Here is a 25,517-nt window from a genome sequence, read left to right as displayed (position 1 = left end):
ACATAGCATGCAATGCGATTCAAGAATGGGTTATTTTAAAGTGGAATGAAACGATTTGCTTTGATTCAGTGGGATTATGTTTTGATTCAGGATTTGGTATGGCTCAGTTTCAGACTGGATGTTGCAATCAGTTTCTTGTTTTCATTTTAAAATGCGGAATATCTTTCATGGAGAGTATTTCTACACACACACACACACACACACACACACACACACACACACACACACACACACACACACACACACCGTGCTACTCATTGCAATGATGTCATCGGGACCCAAAAAGATCTTATCTCAATGCTTCCAGTTTCATTAGCATCTCAAGCTCATTAAACACGCTTCCAACCCTGCGATTTGTAACAAAGGGGGTCACAGGTGGTTGCCATTGCAACCTTTCATCTTAAATGGTTTGCGTTTCTCTCTTGAGCCTTATTGGCAGCTGTGTGATCAGGGAATGGTGGACCATCCCAGTCATTATGATCAAGAGCAAGGTGCGGTCCCACCTGGCTGACAGCTCCTCCTTCGTCCTCCATTTCGCATCAAATGCCCTTAATTCCTGGTCCCTGCATGCATCTGTTACTTTCGGCGTGTTTCTAAGGCAACACGGAGACAATCTCTTTGTGCTCGTGTCAGCACGCATAATGACATCATCCCCGGTTTAAGAGCCTGTCAATTATTTTGCCTAAGTAGCGATGGGAAAAGCTCTGCGGTGAAACCACAGCCGTCATTTAACTCCCATGATGACAGTTGTCACATGAGCTTTAGAAATCTTCCTGGAGGGTAAACAGCTCAGATGGAGGGAAAGGACATAAAAGACACTCTCTGCGTCTTTGCATACTTCTTTCAATGGAAATGTCAAATCACTTTTAATGCCTGGATTTGAGGTTGCAATTCATGTCTGGCTGTCGAGTGTAAAGTTTAATATCAGGTTAATGGCAGGAAAGAGATGGCATGTTTACACAAGTGGTCCTGTGTTTCCTGTGGGCCTTTCAACACACACGCACACACACACACACACACACACACACACACACACACACACACACACGCACACACACACACACACAGGCACAATGACACTGAGTGGGAGGTGTGATGCCATCGACTTGTTTGAAATGTGCTCTCATTGGTCCACTCTCCATAATCACATCACGGCAGCTCAAATCCTTTGAGGTCTGCCAGCTGTTCCGTTCGACAGCTTTAATAATATTTTCAAATCTGACATCCGTCTTTTACATGCAAACCATTAACCACACGATGCTGTGTCACTGCACAAACGGGTATGTGTGTTTGATGTCCTTATACAGGATCTACATCTTCACAACTTGTGATAACTGGGTGCATGTTCCACTACCAAGCATTTGAATCTAAACCAATAACTGCTCTAATGGATAATCAATGCAGCGTTTAATGTGTACTTACTTGAACCATTGTTCCTGATCTTTATTCCACAGCACCAGGCACTTTAAAGCGCTCAAGGACTTCTGTACAATTGCACACTTAAACTTGCTCTACAAATACTGCTACCGGTCCCTTTAAAACTGTGCAATGATTACCTGCACTAACTGCACAACTGTTATCGTATTGTATTCTACCACTGATCACTTTAGCTCTGCTTGATACTTTGCAAATTGTCTCACAGCTATCATTGGGTGGTACTACCGCACAACGGTACCCTGACATTACGGAATGTCTTTCCATACTTGTCATGTCCTTTTATCGTTGTTGCTTGTTATTGATGATACTTGTGTAGTCTGTACTACCAGAGACAAATTCCTTGTGTGTTCTACATACTTGGCCAATAAAGATGATTCTGATTCTGATTTAAGTGAGCAACTTTAGTTAGTTAACACACTTTCTTATTATCATGCACAAAGGCATATGCTGCAGTGGTGAAAAACATGCTCATCTGTTTCAGAAGGGTTGTATCAAGCAAAGAAAAAAGTACTATGAACGATGCAGATGGCTGAATCTGCTAAAATTGGCTTCAGAGCTGTCCAAGGCATTAGAATCGGAATAGTTGTGAGTCATCATGTTTTCCAGGAAATGATGTGATTGGAAAACAACCAAAGTGCAAGTAATATTTTCCCACACACGATGTGAAAAGAGCTCAAGGAATTGTTACTGAACAGCTGCATGAGCTTAAGCGGAAGGGGAAATCATACGGTGAATAGGGGGAAATTTTCATTTTGCAGGGAACCATAAAGTTGGGATTCTGGAATAATAGATTTCTTTTTTTAATCAAAAAACAGCAGGCTTCAAGCTGTTTATTGGCATTTTCAAATCAAGTTTACTGTCAAACTGGAGGAACCAGCTTTGACCATCTGTTTATGTGTGGGCATCCTCTTCCGGCTCACCTCCCGTGTCTCGGTTTCATTTCGTGGGGAGTGTGACCCGGATACTGAGTGCGAGTGCAGAGAAGTGGGGGTTGAGTGCTGAGGAGCAGATGGGAAATTTCAATGAGCTGGAAAATCCACATCACTTGATAGCCTTCCTAGCAGAGCATGGATGAACCCGATACAATACCGCCCTCGTGTGGACATTTCAAAAAGCAAGCTAAAACGTTTGCATCGAGAGTGAAACGGGGCCTGGGGAGAGCTTCACATTTTACCGTGATAAAAAGAAAAACGTGCAAGCGCTAACACACGCAATGATTAAATACATAAATAATAATACACAGTATAAACGCCGCGGCAAGTTGAGCGAGTGGTTAGCGCATTGGCCTCACAGTGCAGAGGTGGACGGTTCGATTCCGGCTCCGGCCTTTCCTGCGTGGCGTATTCATGTTCTCCCCGTGCCGGCATGGGTTTCCTCCAAGTACTCCTGTTACCTTTCACATTCCAAAAACATGCATGGCAGGTTAACGGAACACTCTAAATTGCCCACAGGTGTGAGTGTGAGTCCGGATGGTTGTTCGACTATGTGTGCCTCGCGATTAGCTGGCAACCAGCTCAGGGTGTAACCCGCCGACTGCCCGGAGACAGCTGGGGTACACTACAACACGCCCCTCGACCATTGTGAGATTAAGAAAATGGATGGATATTTTTAGGAGAGTTTTTGAGTAAATTTTACTTGCATCCATTTTTCCATCCATCCATTTTCAACAGTGCATATCCCAAACAGGGTCGAGGGGAAGAGGGGTGGGGGGCGGTTCCTGGAGTCCCATAATATTAGTTTAGTAAACAAACAAAAATAAAGTCACTGAAGGGTGTAGGAACAAACCTACAATCTTGAGATCGGAAGACGGTCACTCCACATCATCGTGTTTGTATCGTGCTGGTGACTGCAAATGGAGACAGCAAAAAAAAAAAAAAAAAAAAAATTGTGTGGCGTGTGATGAAGTGTAAAATACGATAACGGACTGTTGAACAGTTGAAGCTGTACATTCAGCAAAAACGGAAAAGTATTCCACCGAGAAAGCTTCAACAATTAGTGTCCTCAGTTCCCAAATGTTTATTGACTGTTGTCGATAGAAAATGTGATGTAACACCTCGGTAGAGTAAACATGACCCTGTCACAGATTTTTTTTAGATCGTGTTGCAGTCAAAAAATTAAAGTTAAGGTTAAAGATATTTGCAAAAATAAAAAAATAAAAATAAGTCGATCAGTTTGAACATTAAATATGTCTTTGTGGTGTATTCAATTAAATATATGTTGAACATGATTTGCAAATCATTGTATTCTGTTTGTATTTATGTTTAACACAACATTCCACCTTCATTAGAATTGGGTTTGCTGTATTACCGGTATTAACATTAGCCACTGATGGGTAACATCCATCTCATTGTTGTAGTGACATACATGAACATTTTATTTTTTAAAAAGAAAACAGGGCTTCTACAACTCAAAAACTTGACGTGATCGAGAAAAATACATCCGTTTTGGATTCCACAACCAAAAATGAACTACAAAGAGCTATTATACATACTGTAACTCTCCAAGAATTGTGCTCCCCAGTATAGTTACTGCAATATTGGTCACTTAATTTTGCTCGATGACTCTACGCATCCCTTGCAAAGCTGTCAACGTTCGGTACTACTGCACAAATGGTACCCTTTTTATGTTAAGACTCTTTGTACTTACTGTGTATGTCTTCGATGATCTTTGGGTTACAGTTGCTTGGAACTGTACTTGTGTGGCTCAAACCACCCGAGAAATTCATTGTTTTTTGGTGGTTTGTTTGATTTTTACAAACTTGGCCAATTAAGATTACTGTACATGTATTTTGATCTCATGGCGACAGCCGGTGTAAAAACTCACAAGACTTCCTGGCACTTACAATGGATTTAATAAAAAACCAGAAATTAAAAAAAAAAAAAAAAAAAAAGATGTATGTGTATAAAAACAAAGCACTTTATTACAATTAGGCTGGAAAAAACAATGAAAACACAACTACTTTACAAGTACAAATGTTTCTTTTTCACTGATATTTACATTTTCTTTGACATCAATTTAAAAAAAAAAGGATTCATGACGAAACCCAAAGTACTAACATACATGTTTACAGTGTATTTGTTGGAATAAAAAAACAAACTAATAACTGAAGGAACGTGCACTACTCTCCATTCAGTATCTAAACACGACAAAGGAATTTGACATGCAAGGGACTATTTAAGAATACACATATTGAACAACCCCAAATCAATACACCTCAAATGTTCGGTAGGGTCTCTTGGTCAGGCTGAAGGCCAGACAATGAGTGCGTTGCGCTTGAGATGAAGTTCTTGGGTTCATTTTTAGCAGGGTTATTTTTCTCTTTGTATTCAAACATTTAGAATTTCAACACATGAACAAAGAAGTTTGAATCGCGCCAGGTTGGACTTCCACACAAAATGCTATTTAAATATTCCAAACAAAATGATATTTAAATATTGGAACACATATCCCGACAGACAGGATTGTGTATATACGGTTGTTATGGGTGGAGCTCCGCAAAAGATGATTAATGCAATCCGTCTGCACTAAGGGGAAATACTTGGATTGATTTCACTCGCCCCCTAACTGCTTCCCCCGCTGGGCTTGGCAGGTGGTTTGGCCCTTATGCCTCCCTGGCGAGCTTGACCTTTGGTAGGCTGTTGGGACTGAACGGGCTGGGGCGCAGAGGATTCTTGCTGGGCGGGGCTGTGGGCGGGTGGCGTCTGGATCTGCGGCGAGGCGGCCGCAGTGACCACCTGCTGTTGTATCAGCTTCTGTTGAACAACTTGAGCTGTGGTGGTGCCAGCCGGAATCATCTGCACCTGGGCGGGCGCTGATGTGGTCAGCGTTACGGTTTGAGGCTGCGTTTGGATCTGAGATGGATGAAGGAAGACGCATGCTTATACACTGCACTCCTGCACCTACACCTGCCTGCGCTTTTACACAAACAAACTTGAGCTCTCAGACACACACGTTTGCTTATTCGGTTCAATCCAGGCCACATGCCTTGTATGGTTTTAAACACAAATACACTAACTCACACACGCGCGCTAACAAACAAGCACACACCGTTGCGCAAACAAACAAACAAACACACACACACACACACACGCACACACACACACACACACACACACACACACACACACACACACACACACACACACACACACACACACACACAAACGCTAACGCTCTCTCCAATACACGTACTTACTCAATCTCACTTGCTCTATCACACGCACTTACATTCGCCCACTATTAACATACTCACGCCCGCTTGTTCTAACATAGACGGACGCAGACATCCAACTCATTCTCTCACTCATTGCCTTGCTCTAACATACACACTCGCTCTAACATACTCATTTTAACTCACTCACTCACTCACACTCACACTCACGCAGACGCCATCTTGAATGAGGCACCTTACCTGCTGTGGCGAAGACACAATTTGCTGAATGTTAGCCACAGTGGGCGGCTGCTGCACTATTTGTGGAAGCTTTGCCACCTGCTCCAAAATAATAACAACGTCAAACGTGAAAACCACATAAAGGACAAAAATACCCAAAAGGTTGTTCACACGTTAACCTGAAGTACCTGGATTTGCTGAGGTCCTGTAGGTTTCTGGGTTTGGGCAATGGATGTGGTAAAGAACTGGGGCTTGATCCCAGGTTGAAGTTGGGTGGTGGTAGTGTAGGTCACCTTTTGTTGCTGTTGGGTGGGCTGGGCAGCCTGCACCGTAACCTGCTGCGTCCCGATCTAAGGAAATTGCCATAAGCAAAGGTATGCATTGGATATGAGAAGTCTACACACCCCTGCTCAAATGCTAGATTTTCTGTGATTAAAAAAAAAAAATAGACAAAGATAAGTCATTTCAACTCAAGGGAAAAACTTGGTCAGGCAACAAATGAAAATCGTTTGCAAGCACTACCTCACGCAGACGCAAAGAACTGTATCAGCAGAATCTGCGTTGCTTAATTGATGCAGACCTTGTTTACCTTCTGCTGCACCGTGGCCTGTCCTTGTTGTGGCTGCCCTGCCTTCTGCTGGGCTGCCTGAACGGCCGCCTGCTGCTGCTTCTGCATCTGAAGCAGCTGCTGCACCTGCATCTGTGGGAAGGACGGTGTCAGCACGGGACCACCTGACCAAGGAGAGAAAAATGGATTTAGAAGCCGGTGGGTGACAGATTGCAAGCATAATAGGCCGACAGCGTCCTGAGTCTTAGAAAGCATTTTGGAGACATACCTGTTTTCTGGGCTTGGCCAATGGCCACACTGATGCCAGCGACAGTGACCGGCAGCGTGGTGACCCCAGCAGATGACACCACAGCCGGTACGGAGACAACAGGAGGCTTAGTGAGGGTCATCTGGGCCGTCTGGCCTGCCTGGGCCTGAATCTGACCCTGGGTGGGTACTCGGGTCTGCGACAACAGATAGAATGCGTGATGTCACGTTCGTGTGTGCGAGCGTGTTCCATGCGAAGGTACTCATGTTACATCATTTACCAAATACAATCAATAGGAATGGAAGATAAGATATTGAGCAACACAGTGAGGCACTACCAAACTTCGGCAAAACCGCCCCCAGGATCGAAGTTGGACAGGAAAGACTGAGTAAATCTAAACAAATCAAGGACAAAGGTTGGGAAAACTAAGGACAATCTTCACAAACAATGACTCAACACCAACCACGACGGTCCATGTGGAGAACCAACAATGAACCATTTCCTTTAAGAGGGTTAACTGAATCCTTATTTAAAGGAAGCAAATGATTCTGCCCTCTAATGGATTAAGTTTTGCTGTGACAAAACAAATAATGATCTCAGTTTTAAAGGTGAAATCAAGTCTAAAATGTCATTTGCTTTTTCTCTCCGACTAATTGGGGGGACAGAACTTATTACTGCAAAGAACATTTTTAACTTGAGTTCCCCTTTAAGTACTTTCCTGGCCTCTGTACATCATTACTAATCCCTTTTAAAGGTGTTGGGAGGTTGCTTTGCAAAAATGATTTGAGGATTTTCTATCCCCTGCAAAAAGCAGCATTAAAAGAATGAAAGCATTTTGGGGTTAAAAATAGGCCGTACATTTGGGAAATATGCGTGTTCCCTGGTCATCGTATTGCCCGCAACTGAAATTGTACTGGTTGTTTTAGATGTTTGGCCTCTAATCGGAGCAGATTCCATCAGTTCATGCGACAATAAGCTTTAGTTAGGCTGGAGCCGTCCTAACCATGTCTGAACGAATAAGATGACCTGAATGAATGAGAATAATCACATGCACAGCATAATGCAAAATGACACAAGCTGCCAAAGTGACACACACACTTTATGCCAGCATCAAAGGATCAACTCTGAATGTGATTTTCATGACATTTTTCTGACTGGAAGGCCTGCTGAGAAATGGACATTATTGTTGAGTTAACTGACTTGACAGTTAAAGCAGAAGAGACTGCGGCTGTATCAAAGTACTTTTGTCTTACGACTTTGTGTTTCAGTATCATGAAATCATCAGATAAGATAAATTAACCTTTATTTGTCCCACACTGGGGAAATTTGCATCATCAGATGATATGTATCCCTGCGGATGACAGAGCTCAAGAGTTGGTTTTGTCGCTAGTTTGACTAAAAGTGTGCAATATGGACAAAAAAAATGACATACCAATACAGGGAATTTTACATCCCTATAATGATCTACCGGTATATCCCGATATAGTATTTTTCTTGAAGATTGCGAAACATTAATCAACATTTTCTGGGATCTTTTCTTCATTTCTTATTAAATCCATGTTCTATACAGACCACACAATAAAATGGAAATGATCTTTACAAAAACAAAATAAAATACAAATATCCAGCTACCAAATAAATCCAATGGAAAAAAAAAGAAATACCAATCACGCAAGGAAATTATTTATTGGGGGAAAGGAAATGACAGCGTTCCTCTAGCGGTGATGAGAGAAATGTAATGATAGATAGATTACAGACGGAAATGACCTTTCTACTAAATCTAGTGCAATGGTTATATTGCCTAACTCCACATAGAATAAGAAACATTTACCAGTCTGGCCACCTGGAGGTTGGTCACTGTGGTGCCGGTCAAAACAGAACCAGGTCTTGGCGCCGCCACTGTTGCTAGCTGAGGACTCGCTTGAGCCGCTTGCGTCGGCTGCACGTGGGCCTGCTGGGCACCTGCAGCTTGTTGTCCCTGAGCTGCGGCTGCCGCGACAGCTGCAGCAACTTGCTGTTGCTGCTGTTGCTGCTGGAGCTGCAACTTATGTTTGTGCATCTTCAATAACTCCTGTCAACACAAAGCCTTATCGTGAAATCGCAAACCCTCTATTATTTTCATACATGTCACAGCAATCTTAACAAAAACAAAACATTTTTTATTTTTTCGTTATGTTTTACCTGGGGTTTGCTTACAGCTTTGATCTGAGGAGAGCCAGCCTGCTGCTGTTGAAGCTGTTGTTGCCGAAGCATCTGCAGGTGAGCCGGGGTGAGAGCTTTTCCTTGTGCAAGCTGCATTCCTGCAGCTTGGAAGAGTACAGCACTTTAAGATCAGTCAAAGAAGGGAGGGCTTATTTTTCCACAAATCTACATTGTCCCCAGATAATGAGTTTGCAGCAATGTCATTCGTGCAAACAGTACAGCGAAGAAACACTACTACGAACTACGAAAGATGCAAAAAAATCGATTAAAATCACTCTCTGCAATAAACTGATGAAGTCTATTAATTTCCCAGCCTTACCGGAAGGGTTAAAACATGTGATTCTGAATCCACTTCATTACCTGGTGTGACTTGAGTGACAAGTGGGCGAGTCTGAGCTTGGACTGGGCTCAGAGTGGTTGAAACTACAGCAGATGCGGTTACTGGAGTAACTGCACGAACTCCCTGTCCTGTAGCTATGGCAACCACTTCAGCAGGGGCAGCAGCTGTAACGGCTCTTTGTTGTGCGTGGACCACCTGTGCTCCGCCGGCTGGACCAGCAGGCTGAACAACAAGCACGGCTCATATTAGGACATCTTTTTCTACAGTGTGACGTTTGTGTCATCATCATGACTCACAGACAGGGTGCTTGGTATGACTGGAGATGCCAGACGTTTGTTGGCTTGGAAGGGGCTTGGAGGCACTCCAGCAACCGTGTTCACAATCACATTTCCCCCAACAGCGGCTGCAAGACCAGAACAAGAGCAAGAAATCAACTATGGGAAATGCCAAATGCTCTTTCGGTGAATCAAGTGTCTACACACCAGCCTGGATGGTTGTGCCGGCTGTGGCATTTTTGAAGGCTCCAGCCTGAAAAAGTTGACAGGTATGTAAAGACAGCTGCACGTTTTGGATCTTACCCAAGGGGCCAATTGTGAAGGAGGCTTCATGAATTGAGTCTCACCAGAACAGCTGCATTAGGAACTGCAGCAGCTCCAGTCACTGTGGCAGCCTGTGGGACCTGAGCCTGAGCCTGGGCAGCAGCAGGGGTCTGGGTCTGGCTGGGTGTAGTCTGGCCTTGGGGAGCTCCGGCCTGCTGCTGCTGCTGTGCCAGCTGCTGAGCCTTGATTCATCAATGAAACGGGTAAGAATAATTTGCACCCCTTAATTTAAAAAATTTACTTTTTTTTTCCAATTTGACAGTGGTTGCTGCATATAACAGAGCCCTTGAAGTAATACATTTATGATTGAACAAAATAATCATTTTGTTGTTGCAGCCCTACAAATCATCAAGTATGGAAAGTCTTCCTTTGTCTATCAATAATCCGGACAATTACCTTTTTTTCTTTGGCGATCCTCTCGGCACGTTGAGATGCCACCTGAATGGGGGGAAGGGGCTTGTCGTAGCTTATCCCACTGTTTGAAACAAATGATTCTTACATTTTGCGCTGTCTTGTTACATTCAGATGTTAGAAGATATATTGCAACAGAAAGCCTACCTTTCTGCCAAAACAGAAGCATGTTTGGGATTCTTCTGGAATGGATTCATGCCTAGCCTGTAAGCGAAGTGAATTTTAATACCTGTACATTCAAAGATTTCAATCAACACTGCAATGGAAAAATATGTGAAACAAAATGCCTTTCCTCCGCATATTTAATCATACATTCCTTAAGTTAATTTGAAAGAAGCTGTACTCACAGAGGCTTGATGGGCGGGCTCCTCTTGCTCGCGATAATTTTCATGAGCTCAAAGCGGCTATTGTAGAGCTGAATTTGAGTGGCGTTGTCATCTTGTGTGTAGATCTGACAGGTCCTTAGAGGACGGCTGTTCTTAGACTAAGTGTGAAAAGACGCACACCACACAAAAAAACAAGTTTAGTGAACCTAATAAATCAAGAGCATAAAAAGAAAAAAGAAAAAAAAGGATATAGCACGCACCTTGTAGATGCTCTTTGTTTTCTTCTTCGGGTTTGCCTCATACATCAACTGAAAAATGGTTACAGATTTTTGTTAGAAAATGACACAAGGTAGTTTGATCGTACAGTTGACCTGACAGGACTACCTTGCCCTCTTCTCTGGGAATGATGACGTTCTCGTAGCGGTTACGACACTGCTTGGGAGAGCGATAGATGCGACTGCAGGAGTTCACAACATCGCTAACCAAATCCCAGTTGGGCGTGTGTGCAGGAGACACAATCGTCAGATTCAGGGGCAACTCGAGTAGTTGTTTTACAGCCTGCAACAAACAATTAGTGTTGGCGTTTGAATAAGCATAAAACTTCACTGTCTTTCACCAAGTTTGCACGAGACATTTCCTCAGGAAAGAGGTTAGTGGAGCAAGTACCTGAAGCAGAGCCCAGTCTTCACTGATGAGCCACTCGGGGTTGTCCTGACCAGCCTCCATGGCGGGTTTAACCAGTGAGGGCAGAGGCTTGGCGAAGGGTGCCTGCTGCTTGAGAGAAAAGTTCTTTTTCTGGTCTTTCCCTTCTCTGCGAACCTTCAGCATGCTGGCTTTTTCGAAAAGGGAGCGTGGGGGAATTACTGTTTCCCCATGGCCCTTCTTCTTCTTCCTAGCTGCTGCTGAAAAAAAAAAAAGGTTTGTTTGACAGGGTACAATTTAGTGGTGAAAGAAGGCATCAAAATGCTGCAGAGAAGCTGGGGCAAATTTGATCTGTGAAGCTTCTTCACTAATTTATTCTGCAGTTATTCATTTCAAAATCTTTTCCACCATTAAGGTGACCTTTAATCTGTACAAATCAACTGATTTTTTTTTATCTTTGAGAGAGGAAGGAGGATGTGGCTGTGTTCATAACTAACCAATCACATTCAAATTCATGTGTATATGCTTGTAGCAGACGTGTGTGCATTTTCAGCATGATGTCTTTGATTCACTGGTTAAAGAACACTTTGATTCGCTCCTCTTTCATCTGTAACTGCTTCAAACAACAAAGTGTATGCAGAAAAAGTGGTTAAAATTGGACGATTGTCTGTGTCTTATGAGTTGTGTTGTATTATTTTGTCATTTTATGTTAACTGTTCTTTTGATGGTGGCGTGGGCACCCGCAGTGGCCCCACTCTCTCCTGAGGAATGTAATTTCATCTGTGCTGTATGTTGCACATGTAGCACATTTGGCAATAAAGTTGACTTGACTTGACGTTAAATGGGCGCCTGCACACAAATGCCACCCTTTAAATGGTCTCTGACTAACCCAAATAAGTTCAGTTGCACTAGTAGGCTTTTCCTGGAGGTTTTGTGCCAACACTGACTTCTATTTTGAGTTGTTCATAAATATTGTTCGACAGCCCCAGTTCCAGTTGAAGAAAAACACAAAAGGAAAAAAAAAAATCATTTGAGTTTTATAGTTTGATGTCACAACGGTGGTAAAAAAATTTCCAAATGATTTTTGGGGTGGGACCCCCCCGCCCAATAAAACGATATTTGAACAGTAGTAGTTCTGTAGACTTTTGATGTTATACAAGTCAACTGTTCGGTGAGACACAAACGACACTTGTTGATGTTTGGGTACGCGCACCTTAAATCAAATAAAATGTTGTCTTCAGTGTCTCACACTCTATGTAGTGTTGAATAAAGCTGCAGAGAGTAGCATGTTTACAGGGACCAGTACCTGAGGGGTCCAGTTTCAGTCTCTTGTGCTCCTTGCGGATGTAGATAGGAGGAAGTTTGGCCTCAGGAATGGGGGTGGTGTCATACATCAGACACATTACGGAGTCTATATAAATATCATTGTCATCCTGTGGTGGTGTGGGTGGAGTCCAAACCTATGTTGTGATCACAAGAAAAAAAAAAGTACAAATGAAGAGAATCCCAGGGGTGGTGTGAGGGGGCAGCATATGCCCTCTTAAAAAAAAAAGGCATCTTAATTGTTGAAAAAAACAACACCACAAAAACCTCCTACATAAATTATCATCTCTTACCGGCATGATTTCGGTGTGCCCATCCTCAGCAGTGAACACATACTCCTAATAAAAATGTAAAAAAAGGTTTGACAATAGTGTTAAACATAGGTTGTAAAAACAGGTTGTGAAAAGTAAGATTCAATGATCACCCACCATGTTGTAAGCATCTTCTCTTGTGTAGGTGAAAAGCTCTTCAGCTGCCTCCATCAGATGCTGATCCTGCTCCTCCTCTTTCAGTTTCTGCAGCTGCTGCAGCTCCCAGCCTCTCTTAGAACACTCCAATCGCTCCTGAGCCAAATGTCACAAATGAGTCACTCGGTATGTTCACAAGCACTAGACATAATTTGATCTTTCTTCCAACTATGTCCACCTCCACACCACTAGGTAGCAAAGATGCTTCTTTAACTTTTGTAACAAGGAGGTTGTCAGTTGTTCCTTGGTAAAACCCGGTGCACAAAAAAGACAGTCGCCGTTTAGTCTGGATCTTGCCCCTTGCTAAACAAGTATGACAAAACTGCAGACTGTCTAATGTTTTATCAGACGATCTTCTGGTCTTAGGTGCGTTAGATGTGCATTTGTCCGGATAACAGGGTCCAAAAATGGCTCGAGTCAACTATCATATTTACAGCCAAAAATCTTAGTTTGGGGAAAGCCAGCATCTGTGTGACGAATAGAATTTAGCAAATCAAAGAAGCGCACTGCCTGAGGAACACGGAAGTGACTTCAAAGAGAAGCAAGCACGTCCAAGCCGATGGTTTTTGTAGAGAGGTGGGTTCCCCAGGAGGCACGATCCTTTCTAAGACACTCAGGAATTATCGGCGCAACACATCCGACCATGTAGATTGTGTGTGATCATGTGAGATTTATGTCTCAGAGGACTTGTTTCGAGATCAGTGGTGGAAAAGAACCTTTGTGAATGGTGTTCTCTATTGAGATTACTGGATCACACGACACTCAATATAACCAAAATTGTCCAAGCCCTGATCCGCCTCCATTTGTACCCCGCCGCAGAAGCGTTGTGTATGAAAATAGAGCCCCTTAGTATGAAATGTGGGCTTTATGTGTGTGTGTGTGTGTGTGTGTGTGTGTGTGTGTGTGTGTGTGGAGTGATACACTTTGAATGGTTTCCAACAATAATCAATAATCCTTGCTGCTGTGTGTACGGGTGTATGAATTGGAGAAGAAAGGAGTTAACTTTTTTCTCAATTCCACGAGGAAACAGATCATTTCAGAAACACCCAAGGAGCATGTGACTGCAAGCTATTAAGCGCACAGAATGAACCGAGGATACAGTCAGGAATGCCCACGTTTGTTGTGCCCATTTCATATCGGTTATCCTGGCCATTTTATTTAATTTAACCACTATGTTTAGAAATGTTGAATAAGTGGTCAGGAAATGTGGATTAATGTCAAGGTGTTTGCTATTAGTGCCAGCTAGTAACTGGTAGTTAACTTATTTACCTATGATGAGCTTTGGTGCACACTTGCGCCCTCTTTTAAGTCAACTGCCTTATTGTTCGCAATGTCTACCTTCGCCATTTTCCCCTGGGCATCCTTGAACACCTCAGCACATCCCATCGAGATCATCATCACAACAATTTGACCCGATTCTCAGTTCCCTTTTATGTAATATAACAAGCAACAAAAGAAACTAACAGACTAGCTGGCTACATTACTCACCCTGCCATGCAAACAGAGTAAGCTGTGAGTGTAGTTCTCCCTTCTGCTGACGATGGCCCAAGAGGGCTTGCAGATTTTCTCTACTGCAAACACTAGTAGGCTTCTCTACTAAATAAAGATGAATATCCATCTGACCGCTGGACATCAGGCCACTTTCTAACATCTACTTCGCACTCTGTAATTCCATAAAGGATCGGAACGTTGCTTTCCATCTGGCAAGGTTGGTTTTTAAGAGTAATTTTCACAATACTTAACTCGGCTTATGTAAAAATTAACAAACCCTGCCGTTATTTCTGCGCCAGCAGCATCCTGATTGTGTCATCTTTGTTAACAAAATGGGAATGGGTCTATATTTGACATTAATTTAATCCCATTTGAAGCATGACACAAAGTGGGCGTTTGTGGACAGTTCATTCATTACGTGCAGCAATGAGGTGACGTCATCTTTAGTAGATGTCTCCATGAAACGAGGCGATCGAGGAGCAATGCCTCATACCTCCAAAATATTTCTACCTTCTCTGCCATGCTACTCTGGTGATCTGAGATGGTAAAAATGAGCCACTACAGTTGGATAATCACTGCGTCACATGAAATCTTTCTTTTGGTCTACGTCAATCAAAGTTGTGCTTTGGGGGCATGCGTGTCACATCACAGACGCAACATTGTGACGTCACGGCAACACCGCTCTCAAAAATTGAAGATCTTTCAGTTTGAGGACACGTCGTGCTTGCGCCACACAGACAATGAATGGGTTTGTTACTGCCGCGCAGCCTGTCGCTAAATCAGAGATGAAAGTGGACTTTTCTATTCAATGATTAATCTTCCTTTTGAGTGCACACGTGTACCCTTTGTGGCTTCCGTTCGGGCCGGAATTTCGAAATCTCCAAGATATGGCGAGGCCATGAGAATGCGAGGCGAAGGTATTACTGTTGTGGCAACTCCACTCAAGCTAAGCGTGCCTCACTGTCTCAGCAGTAGATAGTCCGCTGCTCTCCGCTGTGCGTGTTTCAGCGCGAACATGTACGCAAGCGCGTCTTTTGATTTCAACCAATCAGCGCCGACGCAAATGACGTCACACACGACAACAGCAAAGCTAAGTTAGCCGAGACGACACTCGAAGTCGGACGGACACGATTTTCTGCCAATCTGTGTTTTTCCCTTTTTGGCCAAATATATATTTTACGACAACTGTCTTGTTGACGGCGTCTTTTATTCGTTCCACTGGGGTTTAGCAGGTGTGTTTATAAAGAGACGAAAATTGTTTGGGGACTATCCCCCACGTTCTAGTTGAGATGGTATAACCCAAGAGGCAAAATGACGCTTGCTACTGTTGTTGCGAGTTGCCATTCGTTCTACTAAACCATTAGTCAAACGCCATCATGTCTTCTGTCGTTATTACACAAACAAAAATCTCTTTACTGTTACTAGTGTTAGTACCTCAATATGGCTACGCTCGTGAAAGCAATACAACGAACTCAAACGCGTCTTCGTTCAATGTTGTCAACAAATATCCGGATTATGCAAATTTTCCTCAATTCTCCGGAGAAATTTTCATAAAAATTTGAAAAACCCGGAATTCCGGGAAAATCCGGAGGACTTTCATCTCTGCTAAATGCAGTGTGAAAAAGCCTTAATACCACTTTTTTTCAAATATAATACCCTCCCTTTTGCTTCCTTCCGTATAAGACTGTCAAACAGAATGGAGTGTGCACTGAAAACAGGCTCTAATATTCTATCAATACAAGTGCACAGAGAGGAATGTGGTTTCCAATCAAATTGTAGGCTAGTGTTTACCTCGCTTACACAGTCGAATTAAATGTTTACGCACATGCATTTAAAGTCGGACACAGTTTTTCATGATTTGAAATGCCAGCTCTACTTCCACCATTAGACCATATTTTATTTGTATAACAGGTGACCATTAGGCCATACAATTTTGGATTACTCTTATTTACCTTGAGAGCGGTTTCATCGTCACTGATATGAAGGTACTCCAGGTAGTTCAGAGCATATCTTTCAATTGGTGTGAGCTGTTTGAAAGAATACAGAAATAAAAACTTATGACGGAAACACAATATTAAAATTGAGTCTCACTGTTTGTACAATGAATGTACCTGTTCCATAACTGCATTCAATTCCTCAATCTCAGAAGACTCTTCGTTAGTTTGGCTCTCTGACTCATCAGCCATTTCACACTGGTTGCCGGTGGAAATTGCTGTCTCCTCAACATTCACATCTTCTGCTACTGGTGAATCCTCCAAGTTAATGCTATGGAGAGCTTGGATGTAGGGTCGAGCCACTTTTGGAGAGATGGTCTCAGAGGCTGATGGCTCCTGATGAAGGACAACAAACTCCTCAACCTTTTCCCCTGAGCCCGCTTCCACCTCAAACAAATCCTGGATTGTTCGCTAGAATTAGACCAGACAAAAGTCATTTCGCATGCGTAATCTAATAGGTATGGATTTTGCAAAACAAAACAAAAACAAAAAACAAACCACAACATTATTCTGACACTCAAGGACAAAATAAGGATGAGCTTATCTTACTTGTGTGAGGAAAGCAAGAGTATAATCAGTGCCCTGGGCAGCCACCTCTCTGATAAGGTCCTTGGTTCCATTCTTCAATAGTTTCTCCTCAATCGAGTTTCCACTCTCCAACCTGGGCAAACATGGGAAAACCTTAGTAAATTCCCAAATTGTTCATCTTGTGAACGTAAACAATTTTATGTAAAACAGGAACTGGTGAGTTTGCAATGAAAATATCACCTGTAAATGTGTATATCCTTCGCACGTCCAATTTTGTCACACCATTCTTGGGTGCGGGCATCCATGCTAGGATTTAGGTCTGTGTCATAGAAAATGATGGCATCTGCATCAAGCATCGTTCCGACTGAAGAACAGCAGAGGTTTGTCAGGATGCTGCAGAAAATCTGCCTGTTCCTGTTAAAGGTCCTGATGGTCTCCTGCAAGGAAACCAACATGTGAGTGGAAAAAAAAAGAAGCCTTCGACAGCAGTCATGGTCCAGGGTTTTAACTATATTGATGTGCACAACAACTTTGGGCCCTGAAAGGAACGGAGTCCAACAGGGAGGGAATAGTGCACAATAATATATCCCCTTGAGCCAGAACTCTGCACTGTCACTGCGAGGTCCTGGTGTTAGACGGGGAAGTAACAACCACGAAACAATCCACTACAATCTATGACAGCATCTTTCGCCGTTGTATTGTCATGAGGTCTCAATTTCTAAAAGGAACAGCAATGTCTCACTGAAATTACAAAACAAATGTTATGAGATGTGTTGTCAATCACAACAACTTTTCTACCTGTCGTTCGTCTGGACTGTAGCTTTCATCCACTCGCACGTAAGTGAGCTGCCTATAATCGAGGAATGCCTCCAGGATGTCAAGCATCTTCGCCATCTGAGTGAAGATGAGGACACGGCGATTGTCTGACCTAAGCTTCTGCAGCAGAATGGCCAGGGCTTCTAGCTTGCCTTTTGATGAAAAACATCCATGGTTAATATTCTACAAAAAATACTGTAAATCTGCACATGCTTCACATAACTATTATCGATAGACAGCATTTTTGAACAACAGCTCGTTCACATCTCGTAATGGGTCTTGTTGGAACATGAGTATCGGAAAACTGCTCTTCAAAGCGACCGTTTTGCGGCCACATCTTGCAATGTTTTTTTTGACTGATGTCAGTCTTTTCAAACACTGAATCCTTTCCAGGCTAAAGATGTGGACTTCCGTTTTAATTACTCATAGATGGGACACTCCTCTATATTTGAAACAAAAGTTGTGTTCGCTGTGTCTCTACATATTCCAGCTGTCAAGTCAGCTTTATTGTGACAAGGTGCAACAACAACCGTGGATGTAACTGCGCATATGGAAGAACTTCACTGTCAAAGTGCACATGCCTATTTTTTTTCTTCTTAATTTTTCCAAATGACGGAATTCTGTCGCCATGAGGGAGGTCTTTTGTCGGTGTATGCACAGCGTCCGATGGAGAAAATTGAACCCCATCAGTATGTATATGTAACAACAGGCAGGAAGAGAACCCAACCAACCTGAATCCATCTGCATTAGCTGACGATCCGGAGAACAGAAATGATGCCTCGCGACCAAGTGGTGCATCTCACAAGTATGGGGAGCAAAAGATTCCTGCAGCTGACTGTGGAGTAACTTCTGTTTAATGGTGTAGAGGATGGGAGGATTGGCTGCATACAACCTAGGAGGAGGCGCAACAGCTGTCGGCACCACACATACCAGCCTACAAGAAGACAAGAGGAGAATCTCTCAAACTTGGATCAATGTGACAGATAAATGCATGATTGGAAATCATAAACAAAATATAATTTCAACTGTGACCACATTTAACTGTTTTAAATAGGGGTTGAACGACAAGCCATCAATGAAATAACACCCCAAAAAAGGCTCCTAAAATTGTTCTTATGCACTCAAGCTTTAACAGCGAGGTAAAACAGTAAGCACCCTTTGGCAAGACTGTTGGTAGCCTGCATCCGGTCCTCAACAGAGAGCAGGGTAGACTGCAGTGCAGAGGTGGTTGCCACACAGGTGTTCTGGGTCCTCACGCAACTCTCTCGACCCACCCACATCCATCCTCCAGCAGTTAGAGCAGAGTGACCAGGCTCTGAGCTCACAGTGCATGCCTGCAACAAGTCTGACCCATACAAAACCCGACGGCTGCAGCGACGTTCATTTGCGTCAAAGAGGAGGCTCAACCGCTGCTTTGCCTGCTGGGTCTTTTCTTCAGAAGACTCCTGAAGGAAATTGTAAACAAGGCCACAAAATGTTTAGATTACAAAACTTTTGCCATGAATTGTTATTCCTCCACCAATCTCTGAAGTAATGTAAATACCTGTGAGGCAGCAGTAGTGAGCTTGTTGGAGGTTGCTGTGGCATTTGTTGTCACACCTAGTCCAAATATACTGTATGAGCTGAAGGACACGTACTTCGAAGTCGCATGCTACTGCTAATCGCTGTGGTAAAATCTGATTTGCAAAACAAGATGGATGATATGGAATGCTAATGGATGTGTCACCTTGCTGGACTGTTGGCAGAGCTGGATGAAGTGCACTGGGTGAAGCTGAGGAGGCATTGGAGTTAGGGATAGCTTGTGCCATCGATTGCATAACCATAGAACCCTGGGGCCTGATGATTTGCTGCCCAGGAGCTGACACAATTTGTAGAATGTTTCCTAAAATCATGATATATAAAGAAGCAATTACAATGGGTGCTGATTTAACCACATTTTTAAGTGAGAAAAAAGGCTGTTATTATGGAGAGGGAAACGATGCAAACGTGTTCAGGCTGAAGCAAATGCATGAAGTAAAATGATCTTTTCAGCAAATTGGCTCTGAAGTACGAGGAACATCAGTTTGTGATGACCGTGCTCGAGTGTTATACTGTTAATAAGCTACATGAATGTATCTTAGCACACAACTTTGGAAACAAAAACAACAACAGGCCAGCACAAATTAAAAGTTTCAGAGTGATACCTGGGGATATATTATATTAAGAAGTGTACCTTGGAGCTGCAAAGGCTGTCCAGTGGTGAGCTGGCGGAGTTGACTGGGGGATAACGTAAACTTGTTGCCTTGAAATTGCAGAGTGACAGGAGTCTCTGGCTGGGAGATACGATTCTGACTGCCAGCTATGTTGGCAAGCTGGGCAATTTTCACTGCATCCCCACCTTTAACGAGAAGGAACAATATAAAAACAAAATAAAAGATATGAAAATGAACTTCAGAAATACTGGGCAGGAAAAAAGGTGGGATGATTAGTGCAAAAAGAGTGTAGCTGCTGCTACAAGCACTAGTCCCGCCTCATTTTTACAGCTTTTGATCAGAGAAACATATTTTTGAAAGTGGAAGAAATCAAAATTTAAGCATAGTTGCTCTACTTGGACTTCAAAATACGTACATACTACAAATAAAAGTGAACCCTGCTCTGTATACAAAAAAAAATAAAAAAAAATCAGTGATGGACACCAGGGCAGAACACAAAGCAGACAAATCCAAGCTATCCCAGTCTGAGTAAAGATTTAAAAGATTACTTTATTAAATCATGGGTTATGGATGGGTGAATATAGATACCAGGTAGCAGTATTATACTCATGCCGGCCTCATTTCAATATATTGGGTTCTGGTAAGGGTGCCCGATACCGGTCACCGAAATACAGTTTCCCCCTTTGTGGCTGTTTTAACATCAGGAACCAAATGGCATGCATGGCTGACAGTACATTTTTCAAAGTGAACTCTAAGTACAGTGATACCTCAGTTCACGAACATAAACTGTACTGTATAAATAAAGTCGTTTTATTTACCTTTGTGATGGTAGTTGATGGCTTGATGGAATGGAGTGGGAGGAGGAGGGAGGGTGGGAGGAGGAAGGAGGGTGGGAGGGAGGGACGGAGGGAGGGAGTTACTGTTAGGAAGGAGCGTCACCTTCCATAAGGACTGAAGGTAACTCAACCTCCGGTGGGGCTTCTCTTCTTTGCTTCTTAGAAGGAGACTCTTTATCCTTTCCATCTTAAGGATGGTAGCAATTGTAGACTTAGCGTACTGGTACTGGGACGCTAAGTCACACAAACGCACACCTCGTTTGTGTTTTTTTTTTTTTTGATCTCCTTCTTCTGCTCGATCGTAATTTTCTTTAATGTCTTCTTAGGCTTAACACTAGCTTGAGGTGGGGTCTTTTTCGGTCCCATAATAGCAAAAGTACACTCAATATGGTCCAAAATGTCGATCAAACACAAACCACGTCCGCACTCAAAGAAAGGAGGTGACGAACTGGGACGCCGTGAGCGTGCGTCAGCGTGGTTTGGTTCGTCTGCCGAAAACTAGTGCGTCAGCAGAGACAATATGCTCGCAAATTTAATGTTCTTGAGGCGAAAAGTTCGTGATCTAAAGCGTTCGTCAGCGGAGGTATCACTGTATATGCATGTTTATAAGGTTGATTGTACTGCTTAGAGTGAATTCTTAGTGTGTTACTTACCTTGAGTTGCTGTAGAAGCTACAGTGGTGATGGGGGACTTTCCCCTTATCTGGGCTGAGTTAGTTGTGGAAACAGAGTTGGTTGGAGTAGAAAAGCTTGTTTGAGGATTCTGTCCTACTGCACTTGTGATGGCAACTAGCCGCCCTTCTGGCTTCGTCCCATATTGCACTGGCTGGAATAATCTAATTTGGAAAGACATTACAACATCATGATGAGACAAGTCTTGATGTAATACTCGCATTATATTAAAGAAAACAAAAAATGTCCTTTCAAACCTCATCGGTTTTATTGGGCATGGCTTGGGATGTGGCGGTTGTTCAGGACCACTGTAAATCTCCTCGATAAGCTGTTGTGTGACCTTTAGTTTGGGTATTGCTTCTTCAGTCTGATACCGAGTCAGCCGATTCTCATTACTGATCAAGTCAAACAGGGACAGGTTTGTATCCTAAAATGATAAAGTCAAGGACGAGAGCAGAAGAAAATAATTACGAGTGCCACATCACATCATATTGTATGGAATATCACGATTTAAATTATTCATAAAGTTATGCACTGTAGAAAAAAAGGAACAGGATTTTAGCATTATTTCTAAAGATTATAGCTGAGATCCCAATGAATTAAACTATGGCATGAACGGCTCTTTGATTTGCCTTACTAACTAGAAAAGCCGGGGAAAAGTTATGATATTGTGAGTACAAATGACAAAATTGTATACTTTGCTGGAGTCATTCTGCATTGCTTCCAATATGAGTGATGGGCTATCATATGGCAGAGGAGCGCAGAAGTAGGAGCTGCTTGTCTCTCGAGGTACAACCAAATCAGGGTGGTTACACACACGTTGCAACTGCATCAAGACCTGAAGCACACTGACGAAATGACCAGTCTTAAGGGCTTCCTGGGATCTAAAAACACAACCAAACAACGGACAAGTTCATTTACCAACATAGGTTCCTACAGTTTCCAGCTGCCTAAGTTATAGTCCAATTAAGAGATGATAATGAAGGAAATTTATTGTGGTCATTGCAGAAAATCAAAATCAAAACTTTTAAAGTTCTATACTTGGGGGGATAATAACAGCTCCAATTAGCTTTATTTAAAAATAAATAAATAAATAAATAAATAAATAAAAAAGGGTCTTTGGTGATGATGATTTTTTTTCTGTCTTCTGCTATAGCAGTGCTGAAAATCTTCTTAAAAACCACATGAAATGTTATGTGTGAATTAAAGTGTTCGTGCTACTTCCTTGAGGTTCAACGGGAGAAAATCTCACCCGGGTTGAGTAAGGATATCCTCATACATGCTCTTCTGTCTGCTGGAGAGGCGGCACTTCAAGATGTGCTCATACTTTTTTGGCAACTGCTTCTCCACTTCCCTTTTGGAGCGCCTCAGAATGAAAGGCTGAATCATCTAGCAGTAAGATGAATTGGATTTTACGTTTACGCACCTTTACATATTTGCTCAATAAATCCAAAACAGTATGTAGAACTGTTTAGCTGTAGAGTTATTGTTCGTCGTAGTATACCAACCCTGTGCAGGCGAATTACAAGTTTGTGATAGTAGTCCTGATTCTGGTCAGTGCCTGCCTTAACAGGGAAGTCAGAGTAGGGCCTGGTGATTCCTGGCATGAGGAAGTGGATCATAGTCCATAGCTCCTTTAGAGTATTCTGTAGTGGTGTATTGATGAGGAGGATCCGCTGCTCACTGTAAAATGCATTGAAAAATAAATAAAGTACTTGCAACACTGTGTCTTACAAAATCATTTAAAAGAGTCAAGTGTTTGTGAAAGAGTATCAAAATCTCCAAATGAGATTATCAGAAAAATAATGCTGATCAGTAAATTCACCTTTGGAGTGCAAATATGGTTTCCCAATGTTTTTCAGTCATATTTTTGATGAGCTGCACCTCATCCAGAACCAGGTGTCTCCACTTTTGCCTCAGAAAATGTCTGCGGTCCTTCATCATCAGCTTGTACGATGTCACACATACATGGAAGCTGTTTGCTTCGCGCCACCTCTGGAGTTCAAATCAGACCAGATGATATGACGTTTCTTCATAAAGTGATTATATAGTTTTCGTTACCACAAAAACACCAACCATTCTCTGAACTTTACGCTCCCTCTCAGTTCCCAAATACAGGAGGATTTTAAGGCCAGGACACCAGCGCTTGAACTCCACTTCCCAGTTGAGCAATTTACATGTCCTAACCACAATGAGATGAGGCCCCCAAACACCTGTTGGGGGGGAAAAAAACGAATGACATTTACTACATCATACAAACATGTCCTGAAAACATATATATAACAACAATAGAAGCAGAAACATACCCTCTTGGCCAGCTAAGTGTGCCATGTAAGCAACTGTTTGTACAGTTTTGCCAAGGCCCGTTTCATCAGCGAGGATACCATTGAGGTGCTTCTTGTACAGTTTTACCATCCAGTCAACACCGATTTGCTGATATTTTCGCAGTGAGCCATGTAGTAAAAATGGTGCAGGACTATGAGTCTAGTAAAATAAAACAATTACAACAATGAAAAACATGAGAAATGATTCCTTCATCTGCCTATGAGTCTTACCGACGAAGTGGCCTTGAGGGTACCCTTCGGCAGAAGGAGCTCTGTTGCAGCAGCCACTTCAGATATGTCTCTGGCAGGTTTCCCCTCAGAATTGTGAGAAGAGGTCTTGTCGGGACCACAAAATTGGTCCACAATGAGAAGAGAGTCTATGAGCACTGCCTCAGGTGGACTGCTCGCAGGGCACATTATTGCTGAAAATTAAGAACAATATCACTGAGGGGGGAAGGACAAATTTACCTGCATAAAATAGTTGGTACGCTCTGTTACAAAAAGAATAACTCAAAATGGTCTATGAAATACCTTTGAACTGTAAGAAGATCAGCATTTTAAAAAATATATTCTTTTTTTCTCATCGCTACAAAAGATTCTCACATCAGCTTTGTGCCTTGTCATTATAAATTGTGGCAAACTCTCGTCACATCAGTTTCCAAGTAATTTCAATGAACATTGTGTGTTTTTCTTGAACAATTTTGTCCACATGTGTAAAACATACTGAACAAAAACAATAAAACAACAACAACAAAAATCAGCATACTGGTACCTTCAGTCTCTTCATCATCCTGATTACTTTGAGGACTTGGCTGAGGCCACTCAAAGCCATAAGCGTAGGCACCGGCATATTGCTTCCTCAAAGCATCCAGAGGCAATTCAGCTAAGAACAAATAACAAAAAAAGCATAACCGTAATAAATATAGAACTTTGATACAAAGTGGCACCTTGAAATCCAAGTTTAAGTAATTTCGTGACAATGCTCCTAACTCAGATTTAAATACATTAATGTGACTGAAAATGCCAATGATACGGTCCAGTCCACTAAAAGATACAAAAACATTTTTGGAGTGTTTCTGAATTACGAAAAATTGTGCTGTGCGCACACACACGCGCACACACAAACACACACAGACCTCTGATGTTTTGGTTTGCAACAGTAAAAAAATCAGCCAAGCATTTGCATGTATTCTGAAGATATTGTAAATTAGGTGAAGGCACCATGGAATTAGAATGGGTTGTACTTGCAACATAAAAATGAGTTGGCTTAGAAATGTCATATTGTGGGAGCCTTGTACAGTGCACGAAATTTGATAGACACTAATATTAACACCAACATGTACACATTCTAGACTCAATGGCTAAATTTCCTCAGCTTCAGACCATGTGTTCCATTCCCAAATTTATGCTTTACAGTTTAGTGTGGGACAACACACTATGATAATAGCTTGTACAGTTAATGTGAAGTCTAATGCTGTGGGTGGGTTAGGGGGAATTCTGGCCAGAGAAGCAGAGAGTAATACCATCTTTCGCAAGCTCAACCAACTCTGCTTTGTAATCAGCTGCTCCCTCCAGATCCTCTTGTTCCTCTATTGTGCTCTCTTCATCTAAAACACACAAAAAACAGGCACTCTGTAATTTGACTTTATGAATTTTGCATTTCACAGCACAATCTAACTTAAAAGCTTTTTAAAATAATATATATATATATAT

The 25,517-nt window shown here is 42.4% G+C and overlaps 1 protein-coding gene across 9 annotated transcripts in view; it reads right to left on the bottom strand.

The window, feature by feature from the left end:
* Window positions 1-4,733: 4,733 nt before the first annotated feature.
* The window catches only part of ep400 (E1A binding protein p400), a 29,507-nt gene continuing 8,723 nt past the window's right edge, over window positions 4,734-25,517 (bottom strand). For 2 of the 9 annotated variants that reach the window (XM_019862765.1, XM_019862772.1), the window contains 41 exons: window positions 25,328-25,411; window positions 24,577-24,687; window positions 24,036-24,226; window positions 23,787-23,964; window positions 23,557-23,693; window positions 23,306-23,475; window positions 22,989-23,163; window positions 22,733-22,869; window positions 22,178-22,364; window positions 21,738-21,907; window positions 21,463-21,644; window positions 19,994-20,158; window positions 19,508-19,663; window positions 19,325-19,380; window positions 18,937-19,226; window positions 18,513-18,715; window positions 17,764-17,933; window positions 17,206-17,402; window positions 16,987-17,098; window positions 16,555-16,848; window positions 16,396-16,470; window positions 12,914-13,048; window positions 12,779-12,823; window positions 12,469-12,622; window positions 11,187-11,422; window positions 10,905-11,078; window positions 10,781-10,828; window positions 10,542-10,678; window positions 10,342-10,398; window positions 10,180-10,258; window positions 9,807-9,965; window positions 9,667-9,712; window positions 9,481-9,587; window positions 9,205-9,406; window positions 8,824-8,948; window positions 8,474-8,713; window positions 6,664-6,838; window positions 6,408-6,559; window positions 6,016-6,177; window positions 5,849-5,929; window positions 4,734-5,288 (listed from right to left, as the gene is read on the bottom strand). In XM_019862765.1, the coding sequence (XP_019718324.1) occupies window positions 4,998-5,288; window positions 5,849-5,929; window positions 6,016-6,177; window positions 6,408-6,559; window positions 6,664-6,838; window positions 8,474-8,713; window positions 8,824-8,948; window positions 9,205-9,406; window positions 9,481-9,587; window positions 9,667-9,712; window positions 9,807-9,965; window positions 10,180-10,258; window positions 10,342-10,398; window positions 10,542-10,678; window positions 10,781-10,828; window positions 10,905-11,078; window positions 11,187-11,422; window positions 12,469-12,622; window positions 12,779-12,823; window positions 12,914-13,048; window positions 16,396-16,470; window positions 16,555-16,848; window positions 16,987-17,098; window positions 17,206-17,402; window positions 17,764-17,933; window positions 18,513-18,715; window positions 18,937-19,226; window positions 19,325-19,380; window positions 19,508-19,663; window positions 19,994-20,158; window positions 21,463-21,644; window positions 21,738-21,907; window positions 22,178-22,364; window positions 22,733-22,869; window positions 22,989-23,163; window positions 23,306-23,475; window positions 23,557-23,693; window positions 23,787-23,964; window positions 24,036-24,226; window positions 24,577-24,687; window positions 25,328-25,411 (6,245 nt within the window). In that variant the 3' untranslated portion in view covers window positions 4,734-4,997. The remainder of the gene's footprint in view (window positions 5,289-5,848; window positions 5,930-6,015; window positions 6,178-6,407; window positions 6,560-6,663; window positions 6,839-8,473; window positions 8,714-8,823; window positions 8,949-9,204; window positions 9,407-9,480; window positions 9,588-9,666; window positions 9,713-9,806; window positions 9,966-10,179; window positions 10,259-10,341; window positions 10,399-10,541; window positions 10,679-10,780; window positions 10,829-10,904; window positions 11,079-11,186; window positions 11,423-12,468; window positions 12,623-12,778; window positions 12,824-12,913; window positions 13,049-16,395; window positions 16,471-16,554; window positions 16,849-16,986; window positions 17,099-17,205; window positions 17,403-17,763; window positions 17,934-18,512; window positions 18,716-18,936; window positions 19,227-19,324; window positions 19,381-19,507; window positions 19,664-19,993; window positions 20,159-21,462; window positions 21,645-21,737; window positions 21,908-22,177; window positions 22,365-22,732; window positions 22,870-22,988; window positions 23,164-23,305; window positions 23,476-23,556; window positions 23,694-23,786; window positions 23,965-24,035; window positions 24,227-24,576; window positions 24,688-25,327; window positions 25,412-25,517) is intronic. The other 7 variants (XM_019862767.1, XM_019862770.1, XM_019862771.1 and 4 more) reach the window with 7 other exon arrangements.

The sequence above is a fragment of the Hippocampus comes genome, unplaced genomic scaffold (genome assembly GCF_001891065.2).
Source record: "Hippocampus comes isolate QL1 unplaced genomic scaffold, H_comes_QL1_v1.1 scaffold147, whole genome shotgun sequence".
NCBI classification, from domain to species: Eukaryota; Metazoa; Chordata; class Actinopteri; order Syngnathiformes; family Syngnathidae; genus Hippocampus; species Hippocampus comes.
Note: the sequence above shows the minus strand (reverse complement) of the source record. Positions and strands in the feature narration are given on the sequence as shown.